General features: G+C 42.3%; 1 protein-coding gene across 1 annotated transcript in view; it reads left to right on the forward strand.

Moving 5' to 3' along the window:
• Positions 1 to 1,113: 1,113 nt before the first annotated feature.
• Positions 1,114 to 24,634, forward strand: part of ACVR2A (activin A receptor type 2A) — a 79,089-nt gene continuing 55,568 nt past the window's right edge. The window contains exon 1 of the mRNA XM_054971029.1: positions 1,114 to 3,051. Within this exon, the coding sequence (XP_054827004.1) occupies positions 2,997 to 3,051 (55 nt within the window). The 5' untranslated portion in view covers positions 1,114 to 2,996. The remainder of the gene's footprint in view (positions 3,052 to 24,634) is intronic.

Consider the following 24,634-nt stretch of genomic DNA (forward strand, 5'->3'; position numbering starts at 1 on the left):
AAGGAAAATTTGTCTTCAGAGAACTCCCCCAAACCTGTTATGTCCCCTCAAGTTTAAGACACCCCTATTTGGTATTTCAACCACAACAAAGCAGTGGAATGGATGGGGAGGTTATGCTGCACCCTCTTCAAAATGTTCATGAATTTACCATCTTTCTATCATTTATACATGGACAAATTGTGCCATTCCCACCGCCCTGAACAAAACAGTGCGCAGATCAATTTTCATTCTTGATTTCTGTTTCCTAATTACATGGTTGAAAAAAGTACAAAATACACCACCAACCTGTATGCATTTTTAATACCTTCCATATTTAATAATTAATATGACATAATTGGCCATTCATGATGATACTCTTGCACAAACTCTCCTGCTAACTGGTCTTGGCCCAGATACTGCTAAAGCAAAAGGAGGGAAATATATTCCAGACGGATTTCCTTCTCCCTGCTTACTAAGCCTTGGCAAGGGGATAGCTTCTCATTCCTTTTCAGAATTTCTCATTCCTTTGGATGTCTCGGCTTGGCTACTACCGGTTTCCCACATGAGAAAGAATAAAACTATCACAGGAGGGTGCACAGGCACTTCACGAGGTTGAAGGAAACGAAGGGACAAAAATGCACGTGGGTCACCTGGAAGCGAATGCCACCGAGCTCTACTTGCGTGTAAACGCGCATAGGACTACCACACACATACTCAGGCTTGCAACCCTATGCACGCTGACGCGCGAGCTCTGTCCGCCTTATTCCGGAGTAGTAGCGCACAGGCACCGCGCCTCTTCCGAAACGCCGCGGATCCCGTCCACCACCGCCGTGCCCCGCCCCGCAGGGAGGTGGAGGCCAGGGAGAGGCGGGAGGACGACGCCGCGCGGCTTCGAACAGATTTTTCGTTCCTCTTGGCCGAGAGTGGCTAACGTCGGTTGCCAATCTGGGAAGGAGGAGCGCCTTGCCGCGCGCGCATCCACACACGCCCACGAGGTCGCGCGCGCCTGCGATGGCCGCGGCTGGGCCTGGCTGAGCAGAGGGGAAAGCGAAGGCGAGCGCGCGGGCGCGGGCGCGAGCAGGGGGTTGGGGGAGGGGTAAAAAAAAAAGCGAGGTGGAGAGGAAACAAAAACAATCGGCCGGGCGCCGCCATCTTGGGTCCGTTCTCCACACCACGCAAGTGAATGGGTAGCTATGAAATTACCACAGGGGCGCAGCAAGACAGGGAGGGCCGTTCCGCGCCGCCAGCCGGGCCTGGGGAACGATAAAGCCGGTTCCTGTCCCCTCCTTCCTTTCTGCTGTCTCGGAAGCCGCCCCGAAGGAAAAAATCGGCCCGGCCCTTCTTCCTCGACAGCGCCTCAACTTCGTTATCGGGGGCACAAAGTTGGGTTCAGCCGCCTTGCTGCCTGCCAGGAGCCTGGAGGGTGGGAGCCAGCGGCAGCAGCTTCTTCGCCGCCGGGGAAGGAGAGCTAGAAAGAGGGGGAAGAAGAAGGGCTGCCCGCCTGCCTGCCTGCACTCGCTCGCTCTCCGCGCAAGGCTCGCCCGGAATACGCTGTGTGGGAGGCACAAGGGGGGGAAAGAGAAAGGCGAGCGAGGATTGACCAGGCTCCGTGCCCTCGCCCGCCCCACTCTCGTCTGCTCGCTGCGGGTGTGATTTCCAAGGGGGAGAGGAGGAGGTGAAGGAAGGAGGAGAAGCAGCAGCAGCAAAACAAAAGCCAAGTTGGATCGTGCGCGAAGGGTCCTGCCTCTACGGCGACGGAGGGGAGGTGGGGGGCACGCGAGTTGGGGGGAAACGAGGAGCCCTTGAAGAGCTGGGAGGAAGGAAGAGACGCGTGCTCGCATCCACCAAGATTTGAAGAGACACTACAAGCCAAGGGGGAGGGGGGGATAATCCTTACCTACCCACCAGCCTGGCCTCTCAAGAAGACCTAGTTGCCCACCTCTGATTTACCAGTGGTTGCACATCGTCGTTTCATCTTCTTCGACTCCAGTGCTTAAGACCTTACGCACCACCACTTGAAGATTTCTAGCTTCTTAAGAAGTTTTGTGTGTGGTGGGTTTAAAGAACAGTGAATATATATATGTATATATATAGGGGAGCAGCTGGATGCAGCATAACCTTCCAATTCCTTCCACTGCTTTGTTGTGGTTGAAATACCAAATAAGGGTGTCTTAAACTTGAGGGGCCATATAGGTTTGGGGGAGTTCTCTGAAGACAAATTTTCCTTGACTACACAGCAAGTGTTTGGCTCGCGTGTGATTTCCTCCGTTGAGTGAGCAAAGCCAAAGGATCGTGGACAATTGGAATTGTGCATCTTTCATTGACTAGATAGGGGAGGAACAGAGGTTTACCACCCCTTGCCAGTGCTGTGGAGATCTGACAATTTTATATCTTGGTCCTTCTCTTCCCTGTGGGTTATTGTCTACATTATTAATAGGAAACAACAGTGTTTCACGTTCTGCTTGATTTTTTAAAAAATTTATGGATTAATTTACTATTACCCTTTTCATTGAGGGTGTAGTTGGGTTGACACTTGAAACTGAAATGGAACTATTTCTTACCCAAACACTACATGCTATAGAAGATGTCTGAGGAAGAAAGCATTGTTTACTAATATTTGTGCATCTTGCCTGATTCCAGCATCATGGACTATACTTTGCAGATCTCAAAGTGAGGGGTGGGGGATAGTGCTCTTGAGTCAACTATTTGCCTGAGACTCAACTCTTTCACTGCTGACCTTTTAAACTGGGTACTTACTGTGTTTTTATGAATTGAATTTTGCCACCATTTGTATAGAAGCCAAATGATGTGTGTGTTCCCAAATATATACATCCCTTTTTCAGAGGGGCTAAAGAAAAGCTGGATAGACTGACAAAATAGAAATCCATTTTTACGCTTATGGACACAAATGTTGCTATAGATAATTTTATTAGAGAGAGTCAAGAATTTTCATATCTGGAAGACCTAGGACCCTGGATATATAGAATTCCTTTGTATCGGTTCTGATTATTTGGAAAATGGGAGCTGCTACAAAATTGGTGTTTGCTGTTTTTCTTATCTCTTGTTCTTCAGGTAAGTACATGGTTTCTTTCCCTTGGTTAGACTTTTGTAATCTTTAAAATATTAATTGTGAGGTTAAAATCAGAACAATGGTTTGTTTCTGCTCATTGAACACTTATTTTCCACAACAGCAACAGTAAGCGTATTTTATTATCTTTAGAAGCCTACAGCTGAGCCATTCTACTGCATAAATTGATGTCCTGTACAGGTATTGCAAGCTACTAATTGTGGCGCTATGAAAGACTGGCAAAATGTTTTTACGCTTAGAGAAATTCGGTAGGGTGATATTTATAATATATGTGGTTGGATATGGTATGTATTCAGTGTTGTATTTTCTTATTAGAGTATTAAGAATGGTACTGTGCTAGAATAAATTGTTGAATGGGCTTGAATGAAAGGGTTTAAAGAAACTGCATAGGATTGAAAAAACCAAGCCCTTAATATCCACCTATACTAATAAGGAGTTAGATGCTATGTGAAACTGTCACATTCAGCGTGTTGCAACCCTAAATCTGTTCATTTATAAGAAATAACTTGATCAGGTTCTGGTTGCAGGGAAATGCTTTTCTGAGCAGCAACCAGTGGTTGGACTGCTTTATGCGATTCCAAGTATGTGAAATCCTATCTCTCCCAGAAGATACTGTGTACAGCTAGTAATGGGTAGGATGACTACTTTCTTAATAAAAATAAGTAGTTTGAGTTTTAGTTGAAAAGTGAAATAGCTTTTGTAATTGAACTGGCAGTTAGATAAACCTGGTTATGATTTCACCTTGATTTTTCTCATTACCTCCTGCTCTCCTGCAGTTGTGAAACTTGTGTAAGATATTGCTGAATGGTACACTTTCTTGTGGTTATTAAATGGATACAGTCTAGTCTTGTGTCTGTAATGTTATTGATCTGTTCTGTGTGGGTTGACTGCTGTGAAATGGCGAACACTGCTAAAGACCAAACAAAATTCATGCCTGTTGAAAGGGGAAACTAGCTATACATGTCAATTTGGCAAAACAGATGTTACTGTACCTTTTACAAGCGATGCCCTCTTTAGGCAAACTAAGTTGTAATTCTTCCAGCTTGTCTACAAAAACACACCTTAGAATATTTATTTCCCATTTTGCTTTTAAATGCTAGACTTTTATATTTTGTTTGGAGCTTCTTTGCATTTTCTTTGGTGTCTATTTGCATTTTATCAAAGTACGCTCCCACCTAGTTTCTTGAATCAGTGGTTTATTACCATTTCAATGGCTAAGTGGGCAAGTAACTCTCTTAAAGAACCTCTGATTTCCAGCCTGAACCAAAATTCATTTACTTGAAAGTAGGTTCAGCTGACTTCGATGGGGCTTACTTCTTAGTTACGTATGCTAAGGATTGCAGTCTTTAGTTGGGAGACCTTGGCACTCCGAAGATCACTCATTTATAGAGTTCTCTTTGCACTAAAACATTGAAATTACTTTGTGAAAAGCTGTGATTGTAAAATATTTCTAAAAGATATGTAGTAAAAGGAATATTATGTAAGGAACATACGTGGCTCTCATTTTTTTTTCTTTGCAAGAGCAGTGGCTCTCATTTTTAGTGTCATTTAGTTGAGCTTCTGTTTTGCAGCAAGCTCTGCTATAGATGTAACTTGCATACTTGAACTTGCATATAGATGTAACTTGCATATATAGTCGGTTAAAATTTTTGTTGCAGTGATGCATGAAAGTGTAAAAATGCTTGTTAAGAAGTCTGGCCATGTGAAAATAAAGTAGATTCATAGAGTAGCTCATGTTCTTTTAATACTAAATCATTATGAAACTAGGCATAGTTTCACATTAACAATTAACATTTCTAAACTCAAAAGTAGAGAAAATTAGACTTTTCAGTAATATTTATCCCCTCAAGCATATTAATGAATGCAGACCAAAGCAATTTAGTCCATTACTGCTAGGTTTTTAATCATGCCTGTTGCAAGCATTGAACCCCTAGGTATGTGTATCAGTTTAAAAAAATGCTTTCTGAAATGCTTTTGAAACAGGATCATGGTATTTGTGCATTGTTGCTTCTTTCCAGCTTTCTAATGTGCACACTACCATTCCTTCCTTCTCATTGGATATCAAGGTTTGCTGAAGAAATTATAGACACTCCCATTTCATGTGTATAGAAAAAAGACATTGTTTTCTCTATCACTGTTAAGCTCACCAGGAAGTGAGTACCATTGAAAATGAAGACTTACTTTTGTGTAAACATACTTAAGGTCATGCTGTAAAAGGATGACTCTGAATTGTGACCTATTAAGAAAAAATGCTATGTAGGAATAGGTAATAAATGCAGTAGCCTATACAGTAATTTTTTATGCATTAATTGCTCTAGAGCAAACCAAAGTGGGAATTTGGGAACCTATAGGGAATTTGTGTATCTGCCCCCTTAGAGATGACAAAATACAAAACTGAAATTGGTTTTATTAGTAATAGTTAATATATAGTTTAGAAGGCTTCGCTCATAGCTAAAATGCTTTGAATTGTTGGGAATTTAAAGCGTTTTTGTCTGTCTGAGAATAAACTCTTTGGTTACATAATGTGCTGTGGAGGGGGTTTTCAGTTTTATTTTTTTTATGGTCCATGACCAGATTTAAACTTATATGGTGGGGGGTTTTTTTGCCACTTCAGTTACTTTAGTAGTTGCCGAGGCTGAAGTCTGTATGCGGTAAACCTAGAAATTTGTTTCTAGTTTAGAAAAATTTCATTTGAAAAAAACAACAACCTTCTCCTTTCTTCCTTCCTTCCTTCCTTCCTTCCACTTCATTTATACCCTACTTGTCTCCCTAGTGGGAACCTGAAGTGTCTTACAACATTCTCCTGTTCACCATTTTATCTTCACAAGAACCCTGTTGATGTAGGTTTGAGAGAGAGAGAGAGACTGGCTGGCCCAAGGTCAGCCGGGAAGTTTCTGTGGCAGAGTGAGGACTTGAACCCGGGACTCTGAGATCCTAATCTGACACTCAGTCTATACCATGCTGATGAGGAAAGAGTTTCAGTATTACAATTTTGAAGTGAATCCTTCAGTTATTAAACTTTCAAAGACAACTTTAAACTTTATAAAAGGCAGTGGTGATGGGCATATTCTTGGGCATGTTGGGAGAAAGGAATTGGTAACTTTAAGATGAAGTTACTTTTATCTCAGTGCTTGTTTAGCGTTTGTGAGTAATTTAAATTTTCAGATAGTTTTAGAAATATAGTTGAGTGTGAAATTCATATACTGTTAGATTGAAGTTCTGGAAGAGCGTGAGAAAGTAGGATAGGGTTATTTGCATTACTGCTTTGCGCTTTTCTTTTTAATACTTCTTTGTACAAAGATCGTTTCAGGTGGACAGCCGTGTTGAACTACAGTAGAAAAGCAAGGTTCGAGTCCAGTAGCACCTTTACAGGTCAACAACATTTTCAGAGTATAAGCTATCAAGAATTAAAGATCTCTTTGACAAATCCTTTGTATGAAATACACAAGTTATTCGTTAAAAAAAATGTAGCTTTCAAATATAGTTATGACCCAAATATTTTTAATTGCATTATAGCCTAACACAATTTTTGAATGTTAAGCTGTTTTCAGAAACTGTATCTGTAATGGACCTCAAAATGGTGCTCAAACCTTGTTGTTTATATTTACTACTTGAGTGTCACTTAACTGTCAGACCCTGAATATGATTAATGTGGTTTGACTCTGCTGTGCCAATAAACAAGCTGATTTTTTTCATGGAAGAGCAGAGCTACAGTTGTAAGGGAAACCACCATAGTCTTGGTAAGATTTGTTTTAACAGTTTTGCCATTCATAGTTCAGTTTGTTTACATTGGTTGGGTAACTGAAACTGTTGTCCATGCTTGTTACGTGGACTACATGATTCGAAGTTTGCACATTTCTTTTGAAATTTGATTTTTATTAATATGTTCAAATTTATGTACACCAATCTGAATCTGCTTTCAGAAAATTCTACTCTTTCTGATTTGAAAGGTGTATCAATTTCTAGCTGGTTGTTGATGATATGGAACTTCGTAGTTATGTGCTCCTTTGTATACTCTAGAGTCCCGTGGCGCAGGGTGGTAAGCTGCAGTACTGCAGCCCAAGCTCTGCTCACGACCTGAGTTCGATCCTGGCGGAAGCTGGTTTCATGTAGCCGGCTCAAAGTTGACTCAGCCTTCCGAGATTGGTAAAATGAGTACCCAGTTTCCTGGGGGTAAAGTGTAGATGACTGGGGAAGGCAGTGGCAAACCACCCCGTAAAAAGTCTGCCAAGAAAACGTCATGATGCAACGTCACCTCATGGGTCAGTAATGACTCCGTGCTTGCACAGGGGACTACCTTTACCTTTCACCTTGTATACTAATGTTTGATAATTTACTAGGGTAAAAACTTTAAGCTTAATTTACAAAGTCTTTTGACACCTTAAGGATTAACAAATTCATTTTGGCATATACTTCGATGAGCTTAAGGCCACTTCATCTGTTGCATGAAGTGTACATTCAGTCAATAAACACAAAATGGAGAGGTGGTGGGAGAATTATTGCAGAGAGAAGCATTCTAAGAAAGATGCATTGCATTTCATTGCAGAGCACAGATGAAAACAAGATCAGACAGAAGAGTAAATGATCCCATTGGAATTTGGAGTTGGATCAATCCAAGCTGTTGATAAATTGACATTGTAAGACTAATAGTGTGCATAAACTTATAAGATGAAACAATTACTTTTTGTTATCTGACTACTTCAGGTCTTTTTGAAGTCCGAGTTGATTCTAGCAAATTTGCATATGAATCTTAATAGCAGGTCTTCTCTGGAGTCTCCCATTTAAACTCTTGCTGAAGTACTTAACCTTTTATTGATGAATTTTCTCATAGGTTGAAAAGCCTATTTGATTTGTATTAATATCTGATTTGTATTTCTGTTTTTAATATCTGTGATTTGTGTTACATTCTTTTAATGTAATATTTAATGTTTATGTTGTGCTCTTAGTGTTCAGAGAGCTGCACATGTATAGTCATGTCTTGAGGGTGTTAATAGAACATTTGTGTTAGAGAACGTGCAGACAAATCCATGTTGGTTGATGGGTACTGTTATGATGGTGTTTGAGTAGATAGGAGGCCAGAGTTGGTACAAAGGCTTGTGGCAGGAGCACTGATTTGTTTCAGTGATTAGTCCATTGCTGGTAGTTGGTAGTTGCTTCTAGTTTTGGCGTGTAGTTGTCTTTAAATAAGAAGGGACCTCACCTTCCTCCCACTTTCGCCAAAGATGTGTGAAAAGGAAGAATCAACTTCCAGAAATGGTTTTAGAACCTTGATGATTGACCTGAGGCATTGTTGCTTTACCATCTACGCCTATCCTGGAGATTGTAACAGTAAGCATTTATCTAGTTTTGTCTGTTGCTCCACTTGGTAGTTGGGAACTGTAGTTTGAGGAGTGCTTGATGTTAGTCTTGCTGAAGGTACTGTTGATATGATGGTATCTCCAGGGCTTGGTTGTCATCATGTGAGGTGTTCTGGGTTATAAGCTAGAAGAAAATAGACAGATGTAGTAGTTATTTGACTTCTGGTATAAAGTACTGTGTTCTATGTTCATGTAAGCTATGTGCTGGTATTCACAAAGTAAATATCCTGCATGAACTATTCCAGACTCAGCTTGATGGTAGAGTGGAAGTTGTTAAAGGCCTACTGACATTTCTTGAGGCTTTCAGATTATAAAAATGGGTCCAGATGTCATTACAGTATGTCAGGATAGGCACTCAGAAGGAAGAACTGAGGTCTGTTGAAATATGGGAATATTAATGGGTAGAGAGGGAAAGGCCCAGAAAGAAACTGGAAGAAATTGGGATCCTCCCTTCTGTTTTTTCCCTGAGGACTTTTCCCAATCTTCCTTATACAAAAATTGGGGAATTTGAGGAGCAGCATTTTCCTCCCTTTTGAAAAGAGTAAATTACTTTTTAAGGCTTACTCAAAATGTGAATATGAAAATTATTGTGGAAGAGAATCTTCAGCAGATAACGTATCTATACAGAGATTTCTTGTGCTTTGTGTTACACAAGGAACCATTTGATCATATTCTTTCCTCTGTCCCTTAATGGCAATATTTGAAGAAAAAATTGCCCTGCTTAAACTTAAGTGTAGATAAATAATTTATATTAATTTCTAAATCATCATTTCCACATTTTTTTACAAATGACACAGACAATATACTAGCATTATAGGTTCATCCTTAATTTGAGAAACATAATAAATGCATTCAGATAGTATAGAAATTAGTTGAAGCGCTCTGCCATAGTATTGTTGTGGCCTTCAGGGCTGAAATGGATGCTGTGAGAGGAATGAAATGGCAGAATGCGTGTCTTGCTTTTTCCTAATAGCAAGCTTTAATTTGGTCTCTGGCAATGCCATGGTGGAAACTTCTGTCAATTGAATAGTGGGATCAACTGGTAATTCCTGTTTAAATTTCTTCATCTCATACTCAGGACTTTTCTCCACAAACCTTGTTTGACAGTATTGAAGTCCAAAGATTTAGTGCAAATAATTCCAACAGTTAAGATATCTTTTTCTAACTCTGCCGGGTTTTCCCTCCAATTTGATAGTGCTTGTACTTTTGAGAATCTGATAAAACCATCATGAAACAAACTTAAGCCTTCAGCAGACCAAACCAGAGACCCTAGTACTGCTAGGAGATATCATGTACCTGCCCTGCAGAAGAGAAATCTGCCCCCCGCCCCTGCAGAGAGCATAATAAGGGAACCGGGGTCCATAGTGACCCTGCTGCAAGCCTTCAAACATGGAGAAATGTGCTGCTCATGCATCCATAACAAAACTGAAATGGCCAACCAATGTACACTTATTCAGCCATACCACCATGATGTCTAGGCAAGGCACTATTGGTCATACATAGAATGCACCAAGGGAAGAAGCACCGCATCTTCTATTGGAAGGAGCACTATGGCATGATAGGGGAAGTTCCAGAGCAACTATACTTTGGTGAGCTCTGCAGATGTGGGTTCAAGTCTCTGGAATCATGGCCACTCCAGCTGCACCTTTCACATGCATCTGTAGCTCACTCAAAAGAGTCAGTGTTAAAAGAATATCAAAGAGGTCTCCTACATAAGGATCTTGGGCTAAGCAGAGCTTAAGAGCACCACCCTTTCCCCAGGCAAGGTGAAGGTAGACACTGGGGCACCAACAAGGAGACACTCAGCTGCACCTTCCAAACAACACTTCCACCAACTCCCTCAGCAGCTCACTGTGTAAAGACACCCAAGTGGCCAATGGGAGGCATGGGTTTGGATCCCACTAATGGGATACTGTCAAGAAGGTAAAGCTTATCTTTTGGCCAGCAACAGGCTGAGCAGCATTGAGAGGCTAAACTGCACAGATAAATAGCAGCTCTGTAACAACTCTTCCAAATGAGTGCACATGAACAGGGCACGGGACAGGTGGCAGTCCTGCATCAACACCAGCCCAATAGTATGCAAAGACTGCAGAGAAAGACATGGTGCAGTAGAAACGTATGGGGATAGCACACCAAGGTCCCTAGTTAAAATCCTCAAGGTGATAGCTCTGAGGCAGTCTGGACCAGGTCCCCAAGCACTGCTGAAATTTTGCCCCATCATACAGTCACTTGGGATAGGCTGCTGATTAGCTGCTCCATCATTTTGGCTGGGAAATTCCCATGTACCAACTTCCTGCTGCACTCAATCTTTGTGCTCCACCCCCCCCCCCTTCCCCAAGCTGGCTGGCAGTGATCTGTGAAGTGTGCAGTTTGGGGATCATTTCTCTACCCCTTTTCAAGAATGTACCTGTGCATACCTCAGACCATTTCTCAGTCTCCTTTCAGTCTGAGCTCCATATTGGAAACAGCTGAGGTCAATAACAAGCAGCGGGTCAGAACTGAATTCTTATCCCATCAAATACAGTTTGCAGAAATTTACACATTTCTTGAACTGCATCAGTAGGAGTACTAAAAGCAAGGGTTCCCAATTCTCTTATCATAGCATGGCTCGTATGCCTTTGTAGGTTGCAATGACATAGAGCTGTCCCACTCAGTGCAGGCCCGTGAGAAGGACATCTGTGCTGGTAAGAGAACTTCCTGTTGAGCAGCTTGCAGTGGCCCTGGATACATGTAAGAACAGGAGAGTTGGCAGCCCCACAGCATGGCAGTGAGATGCATACTGGTCACTGCAGCTTTGGGTTGTGTTAGATACACAGCAGATTATTGGCATTGCATTGTGAATAGAGTTCATCTTGGTCTCTGCACAGAGTCCAAACAGACACACAGGCAGTAATGAGTAAGGTCCCAGAGTAACATCAGAGAAAAAGTGGGCTCTAATGGTCTTCATGTAGTGCTCTGCAGCTTCCCCTTCTGTCTTGGAGATTCCCACATGGTAGGCTGCCCCAGTTAGTGCACATAAACTAACTAATAAGCCAACATTTGTAGGGAGTTGTAGTGGAACCATATCCACACTATTTGCTGGGGGCTACTCCATGGGTCTATAATCCTGCAAGGAAATAAGCATCATAGGTCAGCAGTAGCATAGGTAAGAGTGTGACTGGTATCCACCTTGGATGGTAATTGTGCTTCTTGTGTCACTTGCAATAAAAGTGTGTGTGTGTGTGTGTGGAAACTGTATACCGGCCTAGTAACATAGCACCAGCACCTCTGTCAGCCCCCCTCTGTTTCTGCACTGTTTTTACTTGTTGCTAGCAACTGTTGTGAGAGACTGCATTGTTGAGAACAGTTTTAGGTATGGGGGAGGGGCAGGAAGGAGCAGTTTTAGCAAACCAAGTTTGAGGTAGGGACTCCTCCCTCCTTTGCTTATTTGTGTAGATTGAGTTGACCTCATATATTCCTGGTTCCGGGAGTAGACTTTCCCCTTTGGTGTTTGTGTCCTGAGTGGGGCTGCCGGTCCAAAGCAGCCAATGGGTGGTGGGGACCTATATAACCTGGAAGTGATGTCATTGTGTAGTGGTGACACTCAAGTTTAAGACTAAACCATAGAGGTTTGGGTGAATGCTAGAGTGAAGGCTGACATAACATCATTTCTCGGTTATGCCAAAAGTGATGTCATAGTGTCATTATAATGCCACTCACCCTCTCATTTCCCTCTGCATTTTCCACCTGCCTCTCAATTGAGCAGTGACAGGCAAAACCAGTGGGGGTGGGTGGGATGAGAGGTGTCCCGTTAAAGGTGGTGGGGAGTGGGTATCTGTAAAGGTGAACAGTGCAATGTGAAGCATATGTTAGAAGAATATTTTCTCCCTTGAGTGTTTGTGCTCAGTGCTTTCTTGTTGGCAACGCAGCATTCTGGGGGGTTTCCATTATCAAAGTTCATTCTGTGTATGCTTTAAGGGTTCATGACATGAGGCCAGAGTGATATAGTTCCATGCTGCATGCCTTATCTGGTGTCCTGGATAGGGTTTATATAGTATTGTGGATGATATGATTAGCTATAGTCTTAGTTGATAAGCTGCACCAGTGCTTAGGGAGTCAGTTGGGAGATAAGGAGCATTTGCAGTATTTCACTTCCATAGTCGTCTTTGGGATGTCTGAGCAGTATACCAGGGTCTTCAGTGATGTAATGTTGCACTACTGTTAGGAACGTGCCCTATACAATATGACACAGCAGGAAAAGGGAAGGCACACCTTGGTAGTAGGTTTGCTGTTATCAGAGAGAACAATAGTAAAATATTTCAAAAATCCAAACACATTATGGAGTAAATGAGGGTTAAATTGAAATTTAATCCAGTCAAGTTGTAGGTTAAGATAATTCATCCATTTAATAGGTCTAGAGGGTTTATTGAATAGCGTTGCCCAGTCCCCAAAACACAAGGAGCATAGTCTCTGAGCTCTTTCGGACTCTGATTTACTTCTGCTGACAGCGGCAACAGCTGATGTTGTCTTCACCAGCTTTGGCTGATGAACCAGAACTATCCGCTTTTCTGACATGAATTTAGCCTCTTCTCAATTGTTTGTAACTACATGTATTGACTGCTGTATTCTTAGTGGGGCTGTGTCTTGAAGACTGTTCAGAAACTTCAGCTAGAGCAAAATGCTGCTGCAGTTCTGACAGAAATGGCCTTCGCGAAAGCCATCCTTACCATTTTCTTTTATATAATTCTGTTCCCCATTCAAAATTCTGATAAAAGTTTTACATGGCCTCTTACCTTGGGAACAGCTTTCTTAGGTTCTTCACACTTGCACATATCTGCAGGGTAGATGCTGTTTCATATCCTGGCTCTTACAAAAGGAAGATTGTGAGGGCATGAGGTTGAACCCTCTCTAGGTTAGCAGCATACTCTGCATTATTCTTCCTTTAGAAGCCTTTTAGCCACCTCTTACTATTCTGACATCTTATTTTAAAACCTGTTTTTTAAAAAAAAATGGGTTGAAGATAATAGTATTTTCACTTCCTAATATCTCCTAGGGATGTGTTTTATGCATAGCTATGTTTTTAAAATGTTTGTGGTTTTTTATAAGTGTAACTTTTATTATACTTTTCTTCAGATACTACTTAAGGCAGCAGTGGAAGATATGCATAAATCTATATGCTGATCTCCTTTCAAACTAACAGTGCTACTTGCAGATTTTCAGCTGTATATTACCTCAAGGGAGAATTAGGTTGAAATCTTTTTAGATGTAAATGTGTGTTGTGGCCCAAGCTTCTCTTCTGCAATGTATTTTAGCTGTAAGTTTTTGGCACTGATAGCCACATCCTGCTCCCAATGTACTTGGAACCCTCAACTAGAGCCTTGCAAGACAAGAGAGCTACTGGACTGCAGAGCTACTTGAGTGTAGACTAATCTAAATCAGAGAGGGGGGGAAAGGATAATTTAAATCATAGATTAAATCAAGTTTTCATCTTGTATTTCCACTTGGATTTCACAGAATTCATAAACAAGGTGTATTTATTAGTTAATCCCACCCAATGGCTAGAACAAGTTAATAAACTACATTGATATTGCCTTCTGCTTGAGGGTGATGAGAACATTCTTGATCTATGCAGAACTATTTTTGGGGGTAGTCTCAACTGGATACTCTTATATGAAATCGAGTAACACTGCCAGCTAGGGCAGGCAGAAATATTGCCTGTCTTCAGTATTTTTTCTCAGATTATCTTTGTTCCAAGATGTTCTTTTTTGTGTAACATCTTCTGTCATTAAGAGTTTTATCTAGTTCTCATAGTTACAATTCTTCCTGAGATTTTTTCAAACTTGGACACATGACACATGTTGATTAGTATTTTGACAACTTCAGGAGTCTTTGAACTAAAGGGTGGGCTCTCCTTCCACCTTGGACAGAAAGTTCAGCCTCAAACAGAAAGAACATGTAAACTTCAGTGTTCAATTCTGAGCACATGTTCAGCCCATTTATGTATATTCCAGGGGGTTGATTCCAAAGCTTTAACTGCCAAAGACCAGTATGAAGGAAAGCAAGCAAAGTAACTAAACAACCACCTTGGGCTTGCAGATGAATGAGAATGAAAAAGTAATTTGAAAATGGCATTCCAGATTAGTTAGCTTCGTAGAGTCATCTGAAGAGTCAAAGGGAAAAAGTCAGAAAACCTTCCCTGCTGTATTGCTGGCAGCTGGGGTCAACTGATAATGATTGTTTTGCTCATTTTTGCTCTGACATCCAGGTCAGAATACTGTAGTGCATTATAGTAGAAATATAAAACTTCTGGAGAGTTTCATGCTATTGAAAAACAATATTTCCTGTTTCTTTTGAAGAATAGAGTTTGAAAAACATTGAAATATGTGATACAATATAAAATAAATCATTTATAACTAGCATATAAAATTGTACTGTTTTTTCTGCAAGTGGAATAGACTTGAACACAATGTCTCGTTTCAGATATGGCAATGTATGGTTAAAGAAACTTTGGCATGATGTTCAAGTTTATCTATTTTAAAATATTTATACCTTGTTTTTCTCTTGCATTGTAGGACTCAATGCAGCTTTTATCATAAACCCACTTAGGTTGAAAACATGTACAAAATCAGACTCACTAATTACCCAGCAAAAAGAGCTGCCCCTTATCCAAGACCATTAAAAGCAACTTTAAACAATTCAGTTTGAGTTTCTAGAATCTTTGAAGTGTAGTCGCCTTCTTCACGGATGCAGTTCCATAAAACAAAAGAGGGCACTGAAAATGCACCATATCTATAGTGCTATAGGTGGATGAACAACGAACAAATGCGATGATGAGGAGGAGGAGAGCTGTCTTACAGATTCATATGAGCAGAGACAGTCTCTGAATTCCAGGTGGTGAAGAGCAAAATTTGAGCCCAGTAGAACCTTAAAGACCTACGAGATGATTAGGGTATCATCTTTCCTGAGCCAAAGCTCCCTTCATTAGATATGAAAATCTTGTTGGTCTTTAAGGAGTTATTGGACTTGAATCTTGCAGTTCTACTGCAGACCAACATGGCTGCCCCCCTGAAACTGGGTTATGAAGGGCATTCAATGTGGAAACAAATCAGCATATATCGTAAATATTTCAAGCTTGGAGCAATTTGCATAAAATGTGTTACGTTGGTTAATAAAATATCAAGTTAGGTGACAGGTATCAAACCACAACCAGAAATTATTTAGAGTGGGGTATGCAGACCATGTCCTCCCTCTAAGGTGGAAGACATCTTGATGGGTGATTCCCACCCTCTTTTAGGAACAAATCTTTCTACTTCCTGTCTTCCTGGTAGGAGTCACCTTTCTTCACAGTTCCTTTCCTGCCTCAACAAGGCGAGCAACTTAGTTTGGATGCTGCCTTGCCTATTACTTTCTTTTCTTTCCAGTTCAGCCTTCTACTCTTTCTCAAAATACTTATACATTCTTTCTCTCCACTAAATCTTTACTCGAAGGAACCGCACGGGAAGCTTCCCTCTCTCCTGCGGCCACAACAGCCATTGCTGCAAGACTGGTGGATTTGCAAAGTACACTCCTCTTTTGCACCAAATGGAGAATTGTGAGGGAAGTGACGGCTTCCTCTCCAAAGGAGAGTTAGAAGCCCCCCTTGTCACCATTCGTGGTTGCGAAATCAGAGCCATTGACGCAGCCTGTGCAAAGGCCACAAAGACTGCCATCTCCTGCGCTAAGAGAACGGAACCGCAAAAGCGTGCCAAAAAGAGGCTCCATTCCTCCCTGGCTAAAGAAAGCATGGCAGCCATTTCTGACCCCGCTGACATTGACAACGTTAACAACAGACCAGGAGGTGGCTGTTTTTCACCAGAGCCATAAACCAGACAAGAACCTTAAGACCTAGTGAGAGTCCATTGAGCTGTTCTGAAGGCCGTCCAGTGCCCGTGACTCCAGAGCTCAGCACTGACATGGAAGGGTTACTCATGAGTAATGCAATGAGGTCAGGAATCCCAGTAATGTCCTAGGAGTTCTCTCTCTGAGGTGGAGGACATCTTGGGTGTTTCCCTTCATCCAGTAAGGGAAGTAGGAAGTTCATTTTTCTTCCTCTTTCCTGTTGGTGCTTCTTCCAGTTCTTTCCTGCCACCAGGGAGAGCAGTTGTAGCGGCAAAATACTCTGCCACTCCATAGGAAATGTAGCTTCTTTTTTCTACATTACAGTTCCTCACTTTTTCTCTTTCTCTCTCTGTCTTGCTCCTCCTTACTCATTTTGTTCTGCTCCCCTCTTTTTGCTGGCGGACACTGCTGTCTATTTTGACAAGTCCAGTGGTGCTGTGGAGTTCAGGGACTCCGATGGGAGCTTCATGAATGAAGAGGAGGAAGCTCTCCCAATGGCTGCTACAGCAGCAACCGATACCAATCCCTCTGGTATCGTCCTGCCTCCAAGGCTGGAATGGGCTCCTAGCAACTTTCCGGCTCTGAATCGTGTATCCCCACCAAAAGGGCATGAAGATGGGAATCTAGACCGGTGGCACACTTCTGCCCAGAGAATGAGAGCAGCGCTTTGCAGCAGGCCGCAGAATGGCGGCAGCTCTTGCACCAAACCCTGTGCAGCCCAGAAAGACTCACATCCTCCCGCTGGGAGATATCGCTACAGCCCCTTCCTGTCTGAATCGGAACTTGCAAGCTCCAGCGATGGACATTCCAAGGGCGTGTAATGTACCTGGCAACCTTGGCCCTTCTCTCCCAGTTGAGTTTCTCGTTTCTCATTGATGTCACAGGAGAGATTTCCAACTTTTGCCAGGGTCAATCCAGGGCTGCTAGGAAAGGGACCTCAGAACCCCCTCTCCTCCCTCCACGCGCCCAAGGCCAGAGACAGGCCAAGCTGGGCCAAAGGCCAGTGGCCACCAAAGCTGCACAGAAGTTAGTACCGGGCAGGGACAAAGAGATGGGGTGTTCCTCTGTGGGAGAGAGGTCTTCAGACAACAAAGACAGAGAGGAGGGTACGTTCTTCTGAGAGGAGGAGGAGGCTCTGTCTTTCAAACTGAAAGTGAATTCCCTCTTCCACAGGTCTCGGGAAATCTGTCTCTCATCTTTCTGTCCGAATCCTTCTCATCCTAAGGAAAGAATGTGGCATCCTTTGTATGTAATGTGCACTAAAGACATTCATATGCCGAACAGAACATATCAGAAAAAATACTTCCTTATTTATATCCATCTCCGCACCAAACAAAATGCACTATGGAGCAGTCTATTTATCTAGAGAAGAATTAGAGTAGAATCTAAACTCTTCTTAATTTCCTACACAAGCCTGTTAAAGGTAAACAACCTCTCTTTGATCCCTAAAAGCTAGCAATTTAGTTTAGCTAGTTTACAACAAAACCTACAACTAGCCTACCTTAAAAACACTTAAAAACTTCACAACACTCTCAGAAACGGAAACTCAAAGTACATGACCCAAACACTGCTAGGTTAAAAGTGAACTCCTACAAACAGTACCCTCCCTCAACTAACAAAAATCTACAGAGAACGAGCCTATGCCAACACAGAAACAGCAACTAGTAAAGAAACAGCAGCTCACAACAGGGAAAACAGCCCCCCCCCCCCCAAGAACTAACAAAAATTAACACACAGCATAAGAACAGGGGAAAAGATCCCCCTCCCCAAGAACAATTAAATCTAATAAGAAACTATAACACACTAAAAGAAGCACCTCAACCACAGGATAAAACAGAAGAGAAAAAACCCTGTGAGATTAACAACTCTTAAACCAATCTTCAAGTAAGGTGCAGTGCAGTAGTTCTCTCACGTCTAGAAGTCCTCCTCCAAGTGCAGATCATCAGCAGGAAGGAATCCCTCTTAACAGCAGGAAGGAATCCATGCAATCTCAGAGAAGTCCAGCAGGCCAGACAGAGTCCCAACCCAGACCACAGAGACCGAGAACCAAGTCAGCAAAAGCAGCAGTATCTCTATCACCAGGCCAGAGCAAAATGGAGGTTTACAAACAGGCATGCTTCCAATTTAACTCGCTGAATTAGCCCTGGATTTTCCAAAAGCAACAAATACTTGACCTGAAATATATGATTAGGGAAAAAATTGTTTTAAATGTTCAAACAAATTCAAAGGTTTTTATAGCACTTTTATTGGGCTAATTCATGTTAAATCTTAAAGACCATATAGCATGTGCTTCTCTTATATAGATTTAAGAAAAAATACTGATGGTACTGAATACTGTTGATATTGTAATTTTAGTGAACCTAAATAACTGTGCATCATACACCACTAACATACTTCTCCACTGATATAGTTCAATAGAATTTAGCTTTGTTCCATGGGGGTCATTGGGGCATCTCAGTTTCACTTACACTACTTGTTCCATATCAGCTTTAATTGTGAGCTGACTTGCGCAGCCATTCAGGCAAATTCTTAATGATTTTTAAATTTATATTATTACATGTATCTGTTTTGTCTTTTCTTCTTGCCCTGGTTTACAGATCAATAGAACATACTTGTTCTCTTTCAAACAGTTCCTAGGGATAAGCACCTGAAATATATTCGTTACAACTTTGTTTTTTTTTTATATATATATTTTTTATTAACTACATTAACTAACAATACAAAGGGAAGAAAGGGAACAAGGGGAGGAAGGAAAAAAACCACAACAACTACAACATGCAACAGCTATACTACACAAAATGTTTTCCCTTCATACTGCCATTATTCAAAAGTTAAAGCTTTATGTTATATTGATGGAGTGGTTGACCTTACTAAATGCAAATTACAATTTAAATTCAAATTAAATTTTTCTTCCCCTCCTGGGTCCCGGACGCAATTCTCTCTGAGCAGCTGCAGCCGCAGTGCTCATTTCCTCCCCCCCCCCTCAGACTTCTCCTTTTCGTCTTGCTTGGTGCACTGAAATTCCGGATTTTTATCCTCAAAATCCCTTAGTTGATCTTCTGATAATAACTTGAAAGCTTGATCTTTGTGACTGAACCAGATTCCTTCCGGAAATAACCATTTGTACTTTATTCCACGTTCTCTCAGAAGAGCTGCGAACTTTTTATACTTAAAACGTCTTTTCCGAACTAGAAATGGGACGTCTTTCAATATCTTAACTTTATTACCCAAAAAGTCCAAATCCGCATTGTATGAATTATATAGGATAGTGTCCCGGATCCTCTTAGATGAAAAATCAATGATAATCTCGCGAGGCAACTGACGCTTCATTGCATATTTTGAAGTAGCCTGACGGACTTCCAAAATGGCGCTTTTTACTTCTTCTTTAGTTGCCCTCGCGGGTGTCGCCAATAGTTCCGAGACCAGACCCCGTAAATCCTCATTTTCCTCCTCTTTCACATTCTGGAGGCGCAAAATTGTCTGTGTTCGTTCCACTTGTAGCCCGATCAGCTGATTCTCCACCAGTTTAAGCTCTTTATTCGTAGCCTTCACGAGTGACGCACTTTCCCGAGCAGACTTCTCTGCCCCCCCCGCTGCTTCCTTAATGGTTTTCACTTCGCTCTCAATTAAGCCCACCCTTTGATCTGTTTCATTCAGCTTGTCAACAAAGGGTTTTATAGCTTCACCAACCGCCCTCCGCACTACCTCCTCCAACGACTCTCCCTTTAGGGCAGCCGAAACTGACTTGCCCAGGGCAGGACTTTGTTTTTTTGTTGCCATTTTAGGGGGGGGGGAACCGCCAGCCGGATTATGAAACTCAGCAAAGGGGAAGAACGAGCCTTCTTAGCTTCAGATCCCACCACTCCTTCATGTACGCTTGTAGTAACAGAAGGGATTCGCTTACTTGCAGGCTCTCGCCTAATTCTGCTCTTTGCCGTTTTCCATGGCCCGGCAGCACTCGAGGCGCCGCGCACGTCCGCCGGCCTCCGTAGGGACAAACGGGCAATTAACCCCCCGCATTGATTCCGGGGGGCTCTTCCCGCAGCGTCCCGGACCCAGCCTCCCTCACTGGGAGTTTTGGGGGCTAATCTTCGCAGATCAGCCGCCCGGACAGGGTGCTCGGGCGCTTCCTCTCGAGCCCGCGAAGAGGAGCGTCCGACATGGCTGAGAAAACGAAACCGAATCTATTTGTTACAACTTTGAAACTTCCAAGCTTGCATTGGCAATGACATCTATTCCTTTTTGTGAATTTTATGGAACAGTGGATTTTTAGAAATACAGAATTTCTCACCCCAAATTTATGCTCACACGTGCTTTAAACAGATATGGTTGACCAGCTTGAATACTGCTGACCTCAGAGAAAATTAGTAACAACAAAGATGCTTATGTTATCCACTAGTTACGGTTAAAAATGAAATGGAGTTGTAACTTTTAACAGTGTAAAATGTTTCTATAAGCTATATGATTTACTGATCTTATCTCTTTGGCTTTTGTCCTGAATCACTACAGTCAGTCTAATGTTCTAATTTAATCTTTACAACAAACTAATAGAGCAAAGTATTTCACTGCTCAAAGGAGTTCTTGCTAACAAATGAAATAAAGTAAGCTGCAGTCTGTATGGTGGCATTTTTGTCTTCGTTGAATATTTGCCAGTGTTTGACAGCGATCAGATAATATGAAGTCAATTGAAAATGTTTTACTATGGTTGCTATACCAAACTTGGCCTTTCTCCTAAATTGGAATTAACAATGCCATCCTCAGTATAATTATGCCCTTCTAAGTCCATTGAAATCATTTTTAATCTTTCATGCCTTTTTAACCTTTAATGTCTCATAGGTAGGACGACCATTATCTTTAATAAAAGTACTAGTTTTTAAGGCGCAAAATGGGTTTGCTTTGATTTTACTGTTCAGAGTCTGCAGAAGGTAACACTGTTCCTGAGAGTCGTGGAGTACTGGAGCATATGGTTCTACTGAAGATTATACACTTTTGTGGAATTTTATCCTGTGGGTGAATTGTTAGATCCTTAGGGTGTTTTTTGTTGTTGTTGGAGCTAGTACAAAACTTTGTATTGGAGCCGCAGCTGCCAATAGGTGTTTGTTAGGCATGAGCAAATAGGATTGCTTTTTGATTTCATATAGAATCTGTTATGAAACTCTGGGTAGTATAATTTCATGGACAGTTTGTGGAAGGTAGGGGTGTGTAAGTAAAATAAAAAGGCCTATTGTGAACTAAATTGCACTTTGATAAATTTGTACATTATGAATAGTTTTCTATCAGATTTTACCTTCATAAAGGGGAAAAGTATAGATTAAAGAGCACACAAGTTGCTGCTGGCAAACATGGGCTATCTGTGTTTACAACTAAATCATGCTTAAGCTGTTTTGTGGCATAATTATGAAATACAGTAAAAGTCAGGCTATTCAAACAAAGCCTGTGGATGCAGAACCACCAGAAATTCCAAGGATCATTTCAGACATCACACAAACCTCAGTTTTAATTGAATTAGCGTTATCCAAATTATGATGGTTGGTTAGTATGTCAAACCAGTATCCAAAACCATGGTTTGAAGGTTTATTATCCAAAGTTGATCTTAACTGCAGCTTCGTCTGATATGCTAATGTGAATATCATAAGAAGAGCCCTGCTGGATCAAAGCAATGGTCCCTCTTGTCCAGTATCCCATCTTTCACAGTAGCGAACTAATTACTATGGAGAGTCAAGAAAAGGGCATAAAGGCTGACGCCTTCCCCTGATGTTCTCACCTGGTGCTGGCATTCAAAGGTTTACTGCCACTGAATGTGGAGGTTCCCTTTAGTCACCAAGGTTATGAATCCATGTGGCAGTAAATTTCACATTTTAATCACTCATATTTTCTTTTGTCCATCCTGAATCTACCTCCTATCATTTTTCATTGGATGACTCTGAGTTCTGGTATTATAGGGAGAAAACGTTCTGTGTCTACTCACTACTACCCTATGAATATCCCCCCCTTAGACAACTCTAAACTGAAAAGTTTAAATCTTCAGGTTTTCCTCATGGGAAAGGTGCTCCAACCCCTTATTCATCTTGGTTGCCCTCTTCTGTACCTTTTCCACCTCTGCAATGTCCTTTTTGACCAGAACTGCACATAGTATTTCAAATGAGGCTTCCCCATAGGTCTATACAAGGGTGTTACAGTATTGAATACTTTTATTTTCAGCCCCTTTTCTAATAATTTCCAGTAGGGGTATGCATCAGAACATAAAAATGGAACAGTTGCAGGGCTTCCTGAAGGATGTCTCAGCCCTAGACTCCTTCCAGTCCGGATTCCGTCCGGGACATGGGACGGAGACGTTGCTGGTTTCCCTCACAGGACGATCTTCGTAGACATCTGGATCGAGGTGGCTTGGCGCTGCTGATATTATTGGATCTGTTGGCAGCGTACGATACAGTCAATTACGATCTTCTGACTTACTGCCTCGCCGATGTGGGGATACGAGGGACTGCCTTACAGTGGCTTGTCTCTTTTCTCCACGGTCAGGGACAGAGGGTGGCACTTGGGGAGAAGTTGTCATCCCGCCACCGTTTGGTGTGCGGGATCCCACAGGGAGCAATACTCTCCCCTTTATTGTTTAACATCTATATGTGCCCCCTTGCCCAGTTGTTGTGAAGTTTCGGACTTGGGTGTCATCAATATGCAGATGACACCCAGTTGTATCTGATGATGGACGGCTGGCCCAGCTCAGCCCCAGATGTCCTGGAACATGCTTTTGCAGCCGTGACTGGTTCATTGAAGCAGAGTTGGCTGAAACTGAACCCGACAGAGACGGAGGTCCTGTGCTTGAGCCACAGGGAATTAGGTTTGGGACTCCAGCTCCCGGCCCTCGATGGGACACCATTAGTGTCAGTTCCGAGGGTTAAGAGCCTGGGGGTAATCTTGGATGCCTCCCTGAAAATGGAGGCACAGGTCACAGTGGTTGTCAGGTCCTCTTTTTTCCATCTGCGGCAGACCAGGCAACTTGTCCCTTACCTGTCAACCTGTGACTTAACTACAGTGATTCAAGCAATGGTCATCTCCAGGCTAGATTACTGTAACTCGCTCTACGCGGGGCTGCCCTTGAGCCTGACCTGGAGATTACAGTTCGCACAAAATGCAGCGGCACGTGTTATTATGAGAGTGCCAAATAAGGTGCATATAACACCGTTCTTACGCAAGCTGCATTGGTTACCAGTGGAGTGCTGGATTAGATTCAAGGTTCTGGTATTGACCTATAAGGCCCTGTGTGGACTGGGACCAGTGTATCTACAGGACCGTCTCCATATATTCCCCGGCGGACACTCCAATCAAGGGACAAACAGCTGTTGGTTGTCCCTGGCCCCCAAGGAGGCCCACCTAGCCTTGACTAGAGCCAGGGCCTTTTCAGTCCTGGCTGCCACCTGGTGGAAAGCTCTGTTTGCTGAAATCAGAGCCCGGCAGAACCTACTATCCTTTCGCCGGGCCTGCAAGACAGAGTTGTTCCGCCAGGCATATGGCTGAGGCTGGGCCTCCGCCGGCCTGAAAAAAGGGGTGCATAAAATCTTAACCCTCCCTGTGAAGGCTGTCCACCATCCTGTTTTAAATGTGTATTAATACACTGTTGTTTTAATATAGATGAATTTTTATTGTATTTTAATACGTTGTTATCCGCCCTGAGCCTGCTCGCGGGGAGGGCGGAATAGGAATTTGAAATAAATAAATAAATATCCAGGAGATCCTGGATTTCTTAGGAAAACTACTGAAAGTAACTAGCCAGAGGTTGAAGCCACATTTACCCAGATTTATCCAGGAATCTGGATTCAGGTTCCCAGCTCAATTCTGGGATTCTCTGATTTGATTTGGGAAAGCTAGATTTAGCCAGATCAGCAAAAATCCAGCTTTCCCCCCAGGCTTGGATTACACACACCATAATTGCCAGCATAGAGCTTGTCTTTTTCACCTCTGTAGCACACTAAGCCAACAATTTCATTGAACTATCCTCTGCAACCTCAGTGACTTTTGCTCCCAGTTGCAGCAAGTTCAGTCCCTATTAGTATGCACTTATAGCTGTTCTAGTGTGCATTGCCTTACACCTACTTACCTTGAACAGCATTTGTCACATTTTTGTCCATTCACCCAATTTGTGGAGAAGGCTGTGCTTTGTCCTTGCCTCCTGCCCTGTCTGTGAGTCTCTGAACAAGTTATTGCTTTGAGTCAAAATTCTAGCTACATTAAAGCACTGAATGGCTGGAGGCCATCTTTAATAATACTGTCTCCTGTGTGAAGCTCTCATCCGTTCAGTCTACTGAAATTAGAAAGATACTGAACTACATTTTCTATCCATGCAAGACACGCA

The sequence above is a fragment of the Eublepharis macularius genome, chromosome 2 (genome assembly GCF_028583425.1).
Source record: "Eublepharis macularius isolate TG4126 chromosome 2, MPM_Emac_v1.0, whole genome shotgun sequence".
NCBI lineage: Eukaryota > Metazoa > Chordata > Lepidosauria > Squamata > Eublepharidae > Eublepharis > Eublepharis macularius.